The 17,077-nt window shown below is 37.2% G+C and overlaps 1 protein-coding gene across 3 annotated transcripts in view; it reads right to left on the minus strand.

The window, feature by feature from the left end:
- FAM169A (family with sequence similarity 169 member A) overlaps positions 1-17,077 on the minus strand; it is a 74,544-nt gene that overhangs the window by 17,976 nt on the left and 39,491 nt on the right. For all 3 annotated transcript variants that reach the window (XM_020290103.2, XM_012783610.2, XM_076008109.1), the window contains one exon: positions 7,827-8,006. In XM_020290103.2, the coding sequence (XP_020145692.2) occupies positions 7,827-8,006 (180 nt within the window). The remainder of the gene's footprint in view (positions 1-7,826; positions 8,007-17,077) is intronic.

Raw genomic sequence — 17,077 nt, forward strand, 5'->3', positions numbered from 1 at the left:
TGCTAGGATTACAGGCGTAAGCCACCATGCCGGGCTCATTTATGAATAAAAATTCTTAATAAAATGCTAAATGAGAGTTTTAGCATGACCAAACAATAAAAAGCCTAATAAAAATCTGCTTTAACTTTAACAAAATTATTAAATGTTACTGAAGGACATAATGGAAGAAATGAATAAAAAGACTGTCAGACTCAACAGCATAAAAACACCAATTCTCAGCCAGGCACCGTGGCTCACCCATGTAATCCTAGCACTCTGGGAGGCCAAGGCGGAAGGATCGCTCAAGGTCAGGAGTTCAAAACCAGCCTGAGCAAGAGTGAGACCCCATCTCTACTAAAAATAACTGACCAACTAAAAATATGTATACAAAAAATTAGCCGGGCACAGTGGTTCATGCCTGTAGTCCCAGCTACTCGGCAGGCTGAGGCAGGAGGATTGCTTGAGCCCAGGAGTTTGAGGTTGCTGTGAGCTAGGCTGACGCCACGGCACTCTAGCCTGGGCAACAGAGTGAGACTCTGTCATAAATAAATAAACAAACAAACAAACAAACAAACAAACACCAATTCTCATCAAATTAACCTATAAATTCCATGCAATTCCAAATAAAATTCCAACAGATTTTTTTAATGACACTTTACAAAACTTGATCCCAAAGTCAAAATGAAAGAACAAAGGATAAGAAAAAATATTCAGTATGTTCAATTATTATATATCAATTTTTAAAAATATAAAAAAAGGAAAAGAACAGGCAGGTCAGTTCTAAGAAGCAAAATAAGAAAAAAGACTTGTCAAGTAGTTATAAAAAATAGTTATAAAAACCACAGTAATTAAAACAATCTGGTCTTGACATATGGATATATAAACAAGGGAGAAATAGAAAATACCAAAAAAAATTTAAAAATGCCCCACCAGGAATAATCACACATACGTTAGAACTTGGCAAATGGGCCGGGCGCTGTGGCTCACGCCTGTAATCCTAGCTCTTGGGAGGCCGAGGCGGGCGGATTGCTCAAGGTCAGGAGTTCAAAACCAGCCTGAGCAAGAGCGAGACCACGTCTCTACTATAAATAGAAAGAAATTAATTGGCCAACTGATATATATATATAAAATTAGCCGGGCATGGTGGCGCATGCCTGTAGTCCCAGCTACTCGGGAGGCTGAGGCAAGAGGATCGCTTGAGCCCAGGAGTTTGAGGTTGCTGTGAGCTAGGCTGACGCCACGGCACTCACTCTAGCCTGGACAACAAAGTGAGACTCTGTCTCAAAAAAAAAAAAAAAAAAAAACAAAAAAGAACTTGGCAAATGACAAAGGAGCATTACATTCCAAAAGAAAATGGATAAACTATTAAAATAAGAGTGCTGTAATAAAAATCCATATAGAAAAAAATAAAGTCAGATCTCATACCTCACATCAATATCATTCAAAAAAAGACTAAAAAAAATCACAGTCTATAATGAAAAATTATGACAAACTTGACTAAGATTTAAAACCTTTTATATCAGGACTATGCAACAGAACTTTCTGTGATAGGAATGTCCTATATCAGCACTGTCCAATACAGTAGCCACTAGCCACATGTGGCTACTGAGAAAGGGAACTTATAATTCTATTTAATATTAAACTTAAATATAAGTTTAAATTTAAATTAGTGGCTGCTATACTGGACTGCATATCTTTATATGAAAATGATACCAGAAAGACACAGATTGGGAGAAATTTAGAATACAACAAAGGATTAGTACTCAGAGAATATAAAGAATTTCTAAATTTGAGTTCTAAAAACAAAATTATCCCAAAGAAAACCTATGTATTTGCTCCAAAGAAATGACAACATATGTCCATACAAAGATATTTTCATGTAGCCTTATTCATTATAGCCAAAAAAGGGAAAGAAACCAAACGTTTATCAACAGGCAAATAAACAAATTGTAGTATAGCCATACAAATGAGGAATACTCAACAATAAAAATGGAATGAAGTACATATATCAATGAATAAGTATATATACTGTATACTTCCATTTTTTTATGACTCTCTAGAAAAGAAAAATCTAATCTGTACTAAAAGAAAGCAGATCAGTGCTTGCCTGGAGCCAGGAGTTTGGAGGGGAAGGAAGCTAGGAGACTGAGGGACAAAGGGAACTTTGGGGAACAATGAAAGTACTGTACATCTAAATGCCATCTATGATACCAAGGGTTTATACATATGTCAGAAGTCATCAAAATGCACACTTAAAGTAAGAACACTATTGTATATAAATTATAACTTAATAAAGTGGATTTTTAAGATGCTATCCCAATAACACTTTTTACCTATTATGTTAAGAAATACCAAAAATATTTGATGGGCCGGGCGCGGTGGCTCACACCTGTAATCCTAGCTCTCTGGGAGGCCGAGGCGGGTGGATTGTTGGAGCTCAGGAGTTCAAAACCAGCCTGAGCAAGAGCGAGACCCCATCTCTACTATAAATAGAAAGAAATTAATTGGCCAACTAATATATATAGAAAAAAATTAGCCAGGCATGGTCGCACATGCCTGTAGTCCCAGCTACTCAGGAGGCTGAGGCAGCAGGATTGCTTGAGGCCAGGAGTTTGAGGTTACTGTGAGCTAGACTGAAGCCACGGCACTCACTCTAGCTTGGGCAACAAGGCGAGACTCTGTCTCAAAAAAAAAAAAAAAAATATTTGATGAACAATGTTGCTATGATGTGAGGAAAAGGCATTTCATACATTTCTGGTAGAAGTGTAAACTGGTACAACCTATATGGAAGGCAATTCAGCAAAATTGATTGAACTTAGAAATGCAGATCTAAAGTGACTGAACCAGCAATTTCACTTTTAAGATTTTACTACTTCAGGCCAGGTGAGGTGGCTTACGCCTGTAATCCTAGCATTCTGGGAGGCTGAGGCAGGCGGATGGCTCAAGGTCAGGAGTTCAAAACCAGCCTGAGCAAGAGTGAGACCCTGTCTCTACTAAAAATAGAAAGAAATTAGCTGCACAACTAAAAATATATAGAAAAAATGAGCCTGGCATGGTGGTGCATGCCTGTAGTCCCAGCTACTCAGGAGGCTTAGGCAGAAGGATTGCTTGAGCCCAGGAATTTGAGGTTGCTGTGAGCTAGGCTGACACCATGGCACTCTATCCTGGGCAAAAGAGTGAGACTCTTGTCTCAAAAAAAAGTTATAGTATCCATTTGTAACCTAGTATGTAAAAAAGAATGGCCCATACCATGTTAAAGAAAAAAAAAGGAAGGTCTTTACACACTGATGTGGAATTAAATATATTAAGTGAATAAAAAAAGGTTTAATGTATAAAGTGTAACATTTCTGTAGAAAAGGAAGAAAAAGGAAATATGTATTTTGTTTGCATATACATAAAGTATGTCTGGAATGATACATAAGAAACTAATAACATTATTTGCCTCAGGAACAGAAAGAAGGTGGCCAAAGGGACAAAATGAGAGACTGAAACCTTTTTATATCTTTTGAATTTGTTGGCAGGGCACAGTGGCTCACGCCTGTAATCCTAGCACTCTGGGAGGCCAAGGTGGGAGGACTGCTTGAGGTCAGGAGTTTCAGACTAACCTGAGCAAAATTGAGACCCCCTTCTCTACCAAAAAGTAAGGAAAAAAAGAAAAGAACTCAGCCAGACATTGCAGCAGGAGCCTGTAGTCCCAGCTATTTGAAAGACTGAGGCAGAAGGATTGCTTGGAGCCCATGAGTTGGAGGTTGCAGTGAGCTACAATGATGCCACTGCACTCTTCCCAGAGCAATAGAGTTGAGACTCAGTTTCAACAAAAACAAACAAGGCAACTGAATACCCCACCTCACAGCCCCCTCAACCCCTAAAAATAAAGAAACAAGGAATTTGTGATTGTACTACCTATTCAGTGAAAATAATTCAATATTAATAGCATCAAATGTCACCAAAATAAATATTAAAAACAAAACTTTAAAAATAAATGAAAGTGAATAAAAAACAAAAATCATTGTTAAATTAAAAATAAGACTGATAAAGGTAAGTTTTGGATATGTAACAAGAACATTCTTGTATCACTGTCTCTCAAATTTATGCAAAGTGCCCCCATTTTCTGTTGATACATATTCTAATTTGTACCGTTATCACTCAAATTTAAATAATAATCTTAGCAAGTGTTGATGAAAAAAATGTTTTTAATTGGTGAAAAGTCAGGGACCCTGTTTGGGGCAGAAATACTTCAACATGCAAAATTACACTACAGCTGAGTTACAGAGAACCTTGACCTTATTTATTCCCTGTTTCTAGGTATACATGCAATATAGTATACCTAGAGACAGTAAGACAGTAGAGATAGTGTATGGTTTGCTATGTAAACCAAGTACTGCTATGTAAACCAAGTACTCATATTTAGCTAATTATCTACTCTAGCCTGAAACCAAGCCCATCCATACTTGGCATTCATTACCTATTTGTGAAATGAAGAAATTTTATCTATTTTTTTAAAGCTTGCAAAGTAAAACACTATAATCTTTCCTAAAATGTTCAAAAGTATTATTGGAAACAAGCGAAGGTCATCAAAGAATCATTACATATACACAACATCAAGGAACTATTTATTAAGTTGGTAGAGAAAATCAGATAGAAATCCAAGCCCTTCAAATCTAATAAGCACTGTATTCTTCCAAGAATAGGCTAGAAACAGAAAGTGATAGAGAAGCCACATAGTTTGAAACAGGACTATTAAAATTTCTGTTCTCAATATATTCAATTATTTTCACATTTCAGAGTTCTATTCATAAAATCACATAGATGGCATCAATAAAACATTGTCAGGGAATCTTCCATATGAATTGAAGGAAAAATAAAGAGTTTCAGACCATCGAGACTTAATGAAAAGATAGACAGCTGGTACCCATCTGTAATTCATTTGGTATTCAATTATCATTAGATTCATAGAAGAAAGTAAGTATTAAGGGATTCTGCCTGCAATGGATGTCTCTGCATTCCTCCCCAAATTCTGTAAATAATTAGGGGTAATTATTTAGGTAGGTAAATAGGGGTAATTATTCTGCAGTAATTAGGGGTAATTTTTTTTAGGATTATCCAAGGGCATATAACGTCCATCATATGATTCAAAGTGGGCATGCAATACTGTTTTCTAGACCACTTTTTATATTAAACAGGAAGGACTTAGAATAAAAACATATTTTCTGTGGAAATAAACACCTAATGCTAGATTGAAATAAATAATAAATTTTAAGGCCGGGCGCGGTGGCTCACGCCTGTAATCCTAGCACTTTGGGAGGCCGAGACGGGCGGATTGCTCAAGGTCAGGAGTTCGAAACCAGCCTGAGCGAGACCCCGTCTCTACCAAAAATAGAAAGAAATTAATTGGTCAACTAAAAATATATATATACAAAAAATTAGCCGGGCATGGTGGCGCATGCCTGTAGTCCCAGCTACTTGGGAGGCTGAGGCAGAAGGATTGCTGAGCCCAGGAGTGTGAGGTTGCTGTGAGCTAGGCTGACGCCACGGCACTCACTCTAGCCTGGGCAACAAAGTGAGACTCTGTTTCAAAAAAAAAAAAAAAAATAATAATAATAATAATAAATTTTATAAAAGTTTCCAAATTAATTATTTCCTTGGATTAAATCTTACTTCATGAAGAAAAAAGGAGTTGTATGACCTTTATATAAATGGAAAAATAAATCCACTAATGGTTTTAAAAACATCGCCAATGGTATATCCATCAATGGAATACTACAAAGCACTAAAAATTGACGCCTAGAACTACATGAATCCACATGGATGAATCTCACAAACATAAAGATTGGGTAAAGCAAGCAGAACACAGAAGAATTCATACAGTACAATTTATATAGTTTTTAAATATGAAAAAAATATATCATTTGAGGATACACACATAATGTATTAAAAGTCTAAAAGATGAGGCAGGGTGTGGTGGCTCACGCCTGTACTCCTAGCACTCTGGGAGGCTGAGGCAGGCAAATTGCTCAAGGTCAGGAGTTCGAAACTAGCCTGAGCAAGAGCGAGACCCCGTCTCTACTAAAAATAGAAATAAATTAATTTGGCCAACTAAAAATATATATAGAAAAAATTAGCCGGGCATGGTGGCACATGCCTGTAGTCCCAGCTACTTGGGAGGCTGAGGCAGTAGGATTGCTTGAGCCCAGGAGTTTGAGGTTGCTGTGAGCTAGGCGGACACCATGGCACTTACTCTAGCCTGGGCACAGAGTGAAACTCTGTCTCAAAAAAAAAAAAAGTCTAAAAAATGCATGGGAAAAATAAATGTCAAATGGGGATGGGTCCTTATCCCAGGGAAGGGAGTCGAACTGTATAGGAGTACACAGGACGCTTCAACTGTACTGGTAACAATCCATTTGTCATGAACAGTATATGAGTATTAATTATCTCATTCTTTATACCTTTTTGTATGTTTGAAACATTTTTGGTCATTGTTAATTTAAAAAGCTACCACAAATAACCAAAAGAAAAAAATGGACAAAAGATCTGAATAGACATTTCTCCAAAGAAGATACACAAATGGCCAATAGCATACAAAAAGATGCTGAACATCAAATGCAAATCAAAACTATGCTGAGATGCCACTTCACATCCACTAGGATGGCTATAATAAAAAATACAGATAAAAAATGCTGGCAAAGATGTGAAGAAACTGCAACCCTCATATGTTGTTTATGGGAATATAAAATGGTATAATCAGGCCAGGCGCGGTGGCTCACGCCTGTAATCCTAGCTCTCTGGGAGGCCGAGGCGGGCGGATCGCTTGAGGTCGGGAGTTCGAAACCAGCCTGAGCAAGAGCGAGACCCCATCTCTACTATAAATAGAAAGAAACTAATTGGCCAACTAATATATATAGAAAAAAATTAGCCGGGCATGGTGGCTCATGCCTGTAGTCCCAGCTACTTGGGAGGCTGAGACAGAAGGATCGCTTGAGCCCAGGAGTTTGAGGTTGCTGTGAGCTAGGCTGACGCCACGGCACTCACTCTAGCCTAGGCAACAAAGTGAGACTCTGTCTCAAAAAATAAAAAAAAATAAAAAATAAATAAATAAATAAATAAAATGGTATAATCACTTTGGAACAAAATGTAATATATCCATACAATAGAATATTATTCAGTCATAAAAAGAAATGAAGTACTAATTCATGCTATAAATATGTATGAACTTTGAAAAAATTCTAAGTGAAAGAAGTCAGACACAAAAGGCCACATGCTGTATGATTCCATTTACATGAAACATTCAGAATGTGTAAATCCATAGAGAATATAGCTTAGTGGTTCCAGGGGTTGGAGGAAGGATGGAATGGTGAATAATGGTGACTGTTAATCAGTACAGGGTTTCTTTTTCAGGGTGATGAGAATGTTCTCGCATTAGTGGCCATGCTTGCACAACTGTGAGTACACTAAAAACCACTGAATTACACATTTTAACAGGGTGAATTTTATGGTATGTAAATTATATCTAAATTTTTAAAAAGCTACCACACCCCCAAAAAGCCAGATACATTATTAGATAAGGGCACATTTGCAAAATTAAGTCCTAAAGAGCCAAAGATTCCAAATTTACTTAATTTTTTTTAATTTCAAAATTATTTTAATTTTTTTTAGCGACAGGGTCACACAATATTGCCCAGGCTAGTCTCCAACTCCTAGACTCAAGTGATTCTCCAGCCTCAGCATGAGCCACCATGTCCAGGTGAAATTTACTCAATTTTGATATATACACAATTACAATATTGTGGAGAAACAAGTCAGAAGTAATACTGAGACAAGTTTAACAGTTTTTAACTTAGACCGTTTACCTGTATACATGAGAGAAGACAGAGGATATCGCAAGCCCAGCGCATCTTCTGTAAAGGAATCAACAAAGTCTTCCAGCATATGAAGCCCAAAATCTTTACCTCGGTATTTCTTTCTTAGAAACATTGTATCAAGAACTGGCAGTTGGTAACTTTGGGTAAGAAATGAGGCACATATGCTTCCTGCAGTAATAAGAACAGAAACCCAACAATTTTTCACATTCGGATATATATACATTCAGTGAACACAAGTTAACATCTTTCTAAAAATGTTTGGTTTTTTTTCCTACATCAAGAAAAATGTTAAAGAAATGTAAATTCTGTAACATAAAGTATTTTCAAGCTGTTATTAGACATCATAATGTATACATGTGATAAGGAAAAGCTATGTATCTTACATTTGCCAATGGTATTATCTACTAAAGTTCATTATCATTTTCTGAAAGTCAAATACTTGACTATATGTATTATATATACTATCACTGTCTGTAGACTTATGCGACTTTAAAACTCATCAACTATTAAAATTTCAAATTCAGAGTATTTGATGACTGTATAGAGTTTAGAAGACATGAAGTATTTAATTATAAACTTAGTACCTGAACATTTATCCTTTCCTTTTATTTATTTCCTTATGAATACCATTTTATTTTTATATACTTTATGATAGTAATGAATTAGTTCTCCAAATTTTTAAGGGCTATAGTTTTTTAAGGACTAATTGGAAACATGTCTTAAAAATGGCTAAATCAGCAAACATTTTTCCTGTGGATTTCATTCTAAATATATCTTACATGTTTAAAGTTAAACAGCAAAAATAGTTTGTAGTTATCTAAATATGTCTCTCCCTATTATACACAGCTATGCTGATTTGCCTTTTAAGAACCCTGCTGTATATTTGGGTTATGATCATCCAAACACATACATTAGCTCCTGTAATATGTCTTAAGATAATTTACAAGTTGAGGGCACATATTGTGGTTTTCCCACTTTCTATTAATTTTAGAATTCCTACTGTCAGTCAATATTCTATCCCTTTCTGCCTCAAATAAAATATTATTCCTGTCAGATTATTCATATGATTTTGGATAATTCTAACAATGTAGTTCAAACCAGAAACAAAATGTCAGGAAACAAACATCTCACAAACTGATTTACCAATCATATTATTTAATTGGTTTATTAATATAACATCAAAGCAAAAATGAATGAGAACAGAAAGCACTATCTAGTTCTACTTCTCAATACAAAGTCAGAGATCTATGGTTGCTGAGTATTGTACATGCTTTGGGTTCCTTACAAAGGAATGCTAATTAATTGTATGAAAAAAATTTCCCATAAGTTGTTTTCTATTTTCACAGAAACATTCCTTCTAGTAGAGAAAGGGTAAATTCCAACATCTAAGAGTACTGTTACAATAGTCAATTTATGGAACAAGGAGTGTTCACAAAGTTTGAAGTCCTTCTACTATTTACTTGACATGTACATTTCAAAAAGAAAAAATCATGCTGGTTCTTTTCCTTTCCCTTCACCTTACATACTTCTACTCTCCAGGGTTTAGCCCATATACATGCAATTAAATAAAGGGAATAAAAACTTCCAGTGTTACCAGAGATTCTTAAGATACATCAATAGCTGCAGATAGCAGCATAGTTACATGGTAAAGCAAAAATCACAATCTGCTACCTTAGGTCAAGTTTTCATGAAATTTATTAACTCAAATGAAATAGAATTTAGCACTGCACATGATAGACTGAATGTTTACATTTCTCAAAGTTCTATCTTTGGCCTTCTTCTCTTTCTATATTCTCTCTCTGGGTAATCTTATCTACCCCCAAGACTTCTGCAATTTATTCAAATGCTGATTACCACTTATGTCTATCTTTAAGCTCTGGATTACATGGCACTTACTTCAAGATCAAGAATGGAAAAGCTCATATAAATGTAAATAAAACAAAAGCTACATGATCATCTCAATAATCAGAGAAAAGCCAATACCCTTCCAGATAAAAATACTCAACTTCTCAACTTAATAAAGAGCATCTACAAAAAACTCACAACTAACGTTATACTCATTGGTGAAAAAAATAGATATTTTCCCCTAAGATCAGGAAAAATGAAAGTATGTCCACTCTCACCACTTCTATTTGATATTGTACTGGAGGTTCTAGCCAGGGCAATTAGGAAAAAGAAAAAGAAAAGGCAATTCAGGTGGGGAGGCAAGAAACAAAACTATCTCTATTTACAAATGACATGATCTTGTATATAGAAAATCTTAAGGAATCCACTAAAAGGCTATCAAAACTAATGATGAAGTTCAACAGGGATGCAGAATATAAGATTAATATAGGAAAACCAACTGCATTTCTATACATCAGCAATGAACCAAAACGAAATTAAGAAAACAATTCCATTTACAATAGCATCAAAAAATAAAATGCTTGGGCCGAATGCGGTGGCTCACGCCTGCAATCCTAGAACGATGGGAGGCCGAGGTGGGCGGATCGTTTGAGCTCAGAAGTTTGAAACCAGCCTGAGCAAGAACAAGACCCCATCTCTACTAAAAATAGAAAGAAAGTAATTGGCCCACTAAAATATACAGAAAAAATTAGCTGGGCATGGTGGCGAATGCCTGTAGTCCCAGCTACTTGGGAAGCAAAGGCAGAAGGATTGCTTGAGCCCAGGAGTTTGAGGTTGCTGTGAGCTAGGCTGATGCCACGGCACTCTAGCCCAGACAACATAGTGAGACTCAGTCTCAAAAAATTAAAATTAAAATTAAAAAAATAAAATGCTTAATAAATTTTTAAAAAGAAATATAAAACTGATACACTGAAAACTACCCTGTTAAAAGAAATGAGAGAACATAAAACAGACATATCATGTTCATGCATCTAAAGACTTAATATTGTTAAGATGTCAGTATTCCCTAAAATGACCTATAGATTCAATATCCTAGACGGATTTTTTTTGGTAGAAATTGACAAGCTGATCCTCAAAATCATATGAAAATGAAAAGGACCCCAAACAGCCAAAACAATCTTGACAAAGAACAAAGTTAAAGAACTCACACTTCTCAATTTCAAAACTTACTACGAAGCTACAGTAATCAAGACAGTGTGTTATTGGCATGAGAACAGATAGATCAATGGAATAAAGGATCCAGAAACAAACCCACATGTTTATGGTCAATTGATTTTCAACATGAGTGCCAAGACAATTCCATAGGGAAAAACTACAGGAAAGAACTGTCTTTTCAATGAATGGTTTTCTGCCTCACAATCATCCAGGAACTGTTGTGATTATCTATTCCTGTTTAACATACCGGCCCAAAACATGTCGGCTTAAAACAAAAATGTATTCACTATTTATCACCACTCTCATATGGCATCAGCAGGGGCACTCGGTACTGGCTGCTGACTGAAAGCACAGCTGGGCTTGCCATCAGAGCCTCCGTCCTGTTCCACAGAGCCACTGCGGCCTCTTCACCACATCGTCATCTTAAGAGTCGTATTTCTTATCCGGTGACTAGCTTCTAAGAGTACCACAGCGGCAACCTTCTTAAGGTTTAGCACAGTGTCCTGTGTCCTGCATTCTCCCAGTTAAAGCAAGTCACAGGGCCAGCCCAGACTCCAGCAGGCCACAAGGATATAAACATTGGAAAGCATGGTTCATTGGGGCCACAAAGAAACAGACTACCACAGAAACCCAGCTTCCTGCTACCTGTGGCCTCCCTATCCCTTAGGTCCTCAAAGTCCTGCCACTAAGCAGACAGATGAGAAAAATGAATGCATCTTAATCGCTTTGACTGGAAGTCACACACATCATTTCTTTCATTACTTTGGGGGTGAACTAGTCGCACAGCTCCCTAAAGTTGTAACAGTGACTGGAAGATATAATCCCTGACTGGGCAGCTGCTGGCCAATGATCAGAATAAAGAAAAGCATAAATATTTGGTGGACAGGTTGCACTCAGCTAACTTTCCTCCTCCTCTTATCTCCCAGCAGATTAACATTTCCTTTTTCCTGATTCAGGAAATCAATGGTCACATCTCAGGAGAGAGTACCTTTGGTCGGCATCCTCCCTCCAGCCTGAGTTATCAGGCTGTTTTCAGTAACACATCCTCACACTAACATTCACAAACACAGATACTCACTTTATACAACAGTTCTTTTTTTTTTTTTTGAGACAGAGTCTCACTTTGTTGCCCAGGCTAGAGTGAGTGCCATGGCGTCAGCCTAGCTCACAGCAACCTCAAACTCCTGGGCTCAAGCGATCCTCCTGCCTCAGCCTCCCGAGTAGCTGGGACTACAGGCATGCGCCACCATGCCCGGCTAATTTTTTGTATATATATTTTTAGTTGTCCAATTAATTTCTTTCTATTTTTAATAGAGACGGGGTCTTGCTCAGGCTGGTTTTGAACTCCTGACCTCGAGCAATCTGCCCACCTCGGCCTCCCAGAGTGCTAGGATTACAGGCATGAGCCACCGCGCCCGGCCTATACAACAGTTCTGACTAATCCTATCCACACTATAAATTACCTTGGCTTCTGGGGCCCAGGCAAATATCCACATCTCTTCCTGCACTCCAACTTACATTTCTAACTATATATTTCTACTCATATGTTCCACAGGAACATTGAACTTCCCATGTCAAAACTGAACTAAAGTTTTTATTATCAAATCTACTTCTTCTTTTGTATCCTCAATCTTAGTTAACAGCCTCCCACCAATACCTAAGCACCCAAGGCAAAACCACCCAGATTCATCCCCTCCCTCCCTTCCTCCACACAAGACAATGGAGTTACCACACTCTGTCTGCCCGAAAATCTCCCTCAAATCTGAATCCTTCTCCATTCCTACTACCACTTTCCTAATTTTCATCCTTTTTCACAGGAACTACTAAAACAGCTCTTTTTTTTTTTTTTTTTTTTTTTTTTTTTTTTTTTTTGAGACTGAGTCTCGCTTTGTTGCCCAGGCTAGAGTGAGTGCCGTGGCGTCAGCCTAGCTCACAGCAACCTCAAACTCCTGGGCTCGAGTGATCCTTCTGCCTCAGCCTCCCGGGTAGCTGGGACTACAGGCATGTGCCACCATGCCCGGCTAATTTTTTTTTATATATATATATCAGTTGGCCAATTAATTTCTTTCTATTTATAGTAGAGACGGGGTCTCGCTCTTGCTCAGGCTGGTTTTGAACTCCTGACCTTGAGCAATCCGCCCACCTCGGCCTCCCAAGAGCTAGGATTACAGGCGTGAGCCACAGCGCCCAGCCTAAAACAGCTCTTTTAATTGACTTCCTGACTTTAAAATACAAATTTCCAACTGCTGCAAAAATTATTAACATATCCTTAAAGTATTTAATCATGTTATCCCTACATAAAATTCTTTGATAGCTTCCTGGCCAATAAAATGCCAGACTTCTTAGTAGGGCATTTAAGACCCCTTACAACGAGACCTCTATCTTCATGTCTCCTACTTGTCAGTCCCACCACCTCATCCAGGATATGGTCCTAAATACTCTGAACTTTCATGACTCTGTGCCTTCTTTCATATATTTATATTCCATTCAGATGTCTACTAAGAATGTTCTTTTCCTTCCCCCTTCTCAGACAACCCACTTACCCTTCAAAGCCACTTTTAAATATCACTTTCTCAGTGACACCTTCCCCCAGGCAAAATTAACTGCTCACTCTTCAATGACTACAATTGTTGATACCTAAAATACATTACTCATCAAACTGAATTATTATTAGATGTTTATCAACTCTAGTTTTCTGTCTCATCCGCCAGATTTTCAATGCTTTGAGGGTGAACCCATGACCTTAAACCCATGATCTTGTGTCTCTACTGAGTCATCTCTATCTCCCCAATAACAGAATCCTTATGTGCTTTTTTAGATAGCTAGAAGTCCACCTGAACAAACTAGCCATCTGTTAATTTCCCAAATACACATTTCAGGTAGCCACAGAGTAGAACGGGATTCTCACATGCCTTTGCTCATTTCCATAAGAAAAGGATTACAGACTCAAGTTGCTAAAATAGAACCTCAATCCTCCAGCACAAACTTCAGCTGTGTTTTGCCTTTAGCTATATACCATCTGCCGTTATCATTTTATACCAGCGTTTGTTATTCCTTAAAATAAGCTATTAATAAAAAAGTCAGAAATCTAAATTTTATCAAAGGGGAATCGAGTGGTCTATCAAAAAACAAAGTAGGGAAGATCATGTATATAGCTCCCAGTAAAAGGTCTGAAAAGGTCTTAAGAAAAGCTGACTAGCAAATCAGGAGAGGAAAAATTGCTTCCATTATAGATTATTTCAAACACAGATTTAAAAATCCAAAATAGCCGAACGTGGTGGCACGCGCCTATAGTCTCAGCTACACAGGAGGCTGAGATGGGAGGATTGCTTGAGCCCAGGAGTTCTGGGCTGTAGTACGCTATGCCAATCGGGTGTCTGCAGGAAGCGGGGGACCACCATGTTGCCTAAGGAGGGGTGAACCGGCCCAAGCTGGAAACGGAGCAGGTCAAAACTCCCATGCTCATCAGCAGTGGGGATCGTGCCTGTTAATAGCCACTGCACACCAGCCTGGGGAACATACCATCAAGACCCCACCTCTTAAAAAAAAAAAAAAAACTAAAGAAAAATCCAAAATACAACCCCTAGTATTGATCATCAATCTCTTCAGTAATGGGTTAAACTGACTTATAGAAGTAGATTATGCTTCCTGAAAACAGGGATCTTCAAATTGGATGAAGGCAATTCACAGTTGAAGCCAAACAATTATGGCTATTTCCAAAATAGCAGCTAATGACAGTGCCCTCAATTTTTGTTTTTGCTCTCAGCTTGTCTATACCCTATTCTTTACATATTTCTTGACATAGGCCAAAAGACACAAAACTGCCACTGAATTAACCAGTGATGTTTTGTCTTCCATTGTTTTTAATACTAATAACCACAGGATACTTTTTCATTAGTTTTCTAGTTAGCACAGCCCTATAACAGGTGGCCCTGATCATTACAGCGCCAGTGACAATTTATAAAGTTCAGCTAATTTTGTGGCAGACATTGATTAGACTCTGGACAAGGTTCCATTGTTTTAAATGTTCTCTTTTTGATTTTAATCAAAGCTCTACATGTACACTGTTTAGAATATAATAGTTGTATAAGACTTGAGGAAAAAAAGCAATTCTGTGATCACCTTCCTGATCCACACACTAGACTCTTGCCACACCCCATAAGCAAACACTTTGAAATCACTTAACTGATCTTTTTGGTATTTACTTCCACATCTCTAAAGAACATACTACTTGATTTTTCCATGTCAGGCATAATCAACAGACTTCCCAGTATGGAAAGTGAGAATTCAGCAATTACTTATATTCACACGCCCAAATCCCAACTCCACTACAAACACATTTCCGATATACCACACTCCAATAACCCCAAAATAGTAATCTGTAATTTGTTTGGTTAGACCAATTTTCAGTTTTACATTATGACTGTCTAAATGCTTTGGACAACTGAGCCACATAGCATACTATGATTGTTTCTTCTTTCCTGCACTGCTTTTTGATTTGCCTTAATACTAATTATTATCTATCACAATGTAACCCCCAAAGTCTCCCATAACTGTATAAATCTTGTCTTGGTAAGTTCAAATATATCAAGTTCTCTCTCAATTTCATCTTCCTGAATCAATATCCCAGAGCTGTTTGATTTGCTCCAATCTAGATGAGTCAATCTCTAGAAAAATGTTGTTCGAAATAACTTTCTGTGATGAAAATATTCTGTGTGTACTATCTAATGCAATAGCCACTAGCCACACATAGCTATTAAGTACTTAAAATGCAACTAGTATGATTGAAAGAATGAATTTTAAAATTATATTAATTTTAATTTAAATAGCCACATAAAGCTAGTGGTTACCAAAAGACACAGCAGCTCTACAACTCTGATATATAGTTGTGATTTCAAATCTCCTTTCTCTCTTAGTTTCACGATCCCATATTTTTCTTTCTTGATGTACTTTCTTATTTTAATGGAGCACAAACTCTACTTGCTTCCTGGAAAAGGATACATGAGAAGTAAATTGTTTTGAGATTGACCATCTAGAAATTTCCTTTATTCTCACATTTCATTGATAACTTGACTAGGCATAGAATACATTGGAAATCATTTTCCCTTAGTATCTTACAGGCATTGTTCCACTTCTACTGTTCAGTGTTGCTATTGAAAAAATCTTATTTCCTGATCTATTACCTAAAACTCCATCATGATTTCACAACCTCTGAAATTTCATAATAGTCTATCTTGGTATAAGTCTCTTTTAATTCATTGTGATGGATGCTCAATGGGCCCTTTTAATCTGGAAATGCATGTTCTAATAGTCCGGGGAAATTTTTTGAATTATTTCATTGGTGATCTATTCCCCTCCAATTTCTGTTCTCTCCTTGTGAAACATCATTTAGATGATTTCTTTACTTTTATCTTCTCTTTCCCATACTCCATCATTTAAGGTTTTTTGGTTTTGCTCTCCTTCCTTTTTTTTTTTTTTTTTTTTTTTTTTTGAGACAGGGTCTCACTTTGTTGCCCAGGCTAGAGAGAGTGCCGTGGCGTCAGCCTAGCTCACGGCAACCTCAAACTCCTGGGCTCAAGCAATCCTGCTGCCTCAGCCTCCCGAGTAGCTGGGACTACAGGCATGTGCCACCATGCCCGGCTAATTTTTTTCTATATATATTAGTTGGCCAATTAATTTCTTTCTATTTATAGTAGAGACGGGGTCTCGCTCTTGCTCAGGCTGGTTTTGAACTCCTGACCTCGAGCAATCCGCCCGCCTCGGCCTCCCAGAGGGCTAGGATTACAGGCGTGAGCCTTGCTTTCCTTCCTGATCAATTTCCTCAACTTCATCTTCCTTGTATTGAATTTTTAATTTCTAAGATCTCTATGAACATTCTTCTAAGATATCTTGTTCTCATTTCATAAATGTAATGACTACTCTAAACTTTCCAAAAATATTACGGGCCATATTTTTTCCATTATCTTCTCCTCCAAATCTCTTCTATTCTTTGTTGTTTTGACCTCCATCTTTCTTATCAGTGGCTTTCCTTAACTATGACTATCTGTTCATAGTTAAGAATGAGATATTAACTTGCTTCCATTTTAACTACCACCAGAAAAAAATGATAAAATATATTATTATTAAAAAATTATTTTAAAAATATGAATGAGATATTAGAAAACCAATTGGAAGCTCTG

Source organism: Microcebus murinus, chromosome 11 (genome assembly GCF_040939455.1).
Source record: "Microcebus murinus isolate Inina chromosome 11, M.murinus_Inina_mat1.0, whole genome shotgun sequence".
NCBI classification, from domain to species: domain Eukaryota; kingdom Metazoa; phylum Chordata; class Mammalia; order Primates; family Cheirogaleidae; genus Microcebus; species Microcebus murinus.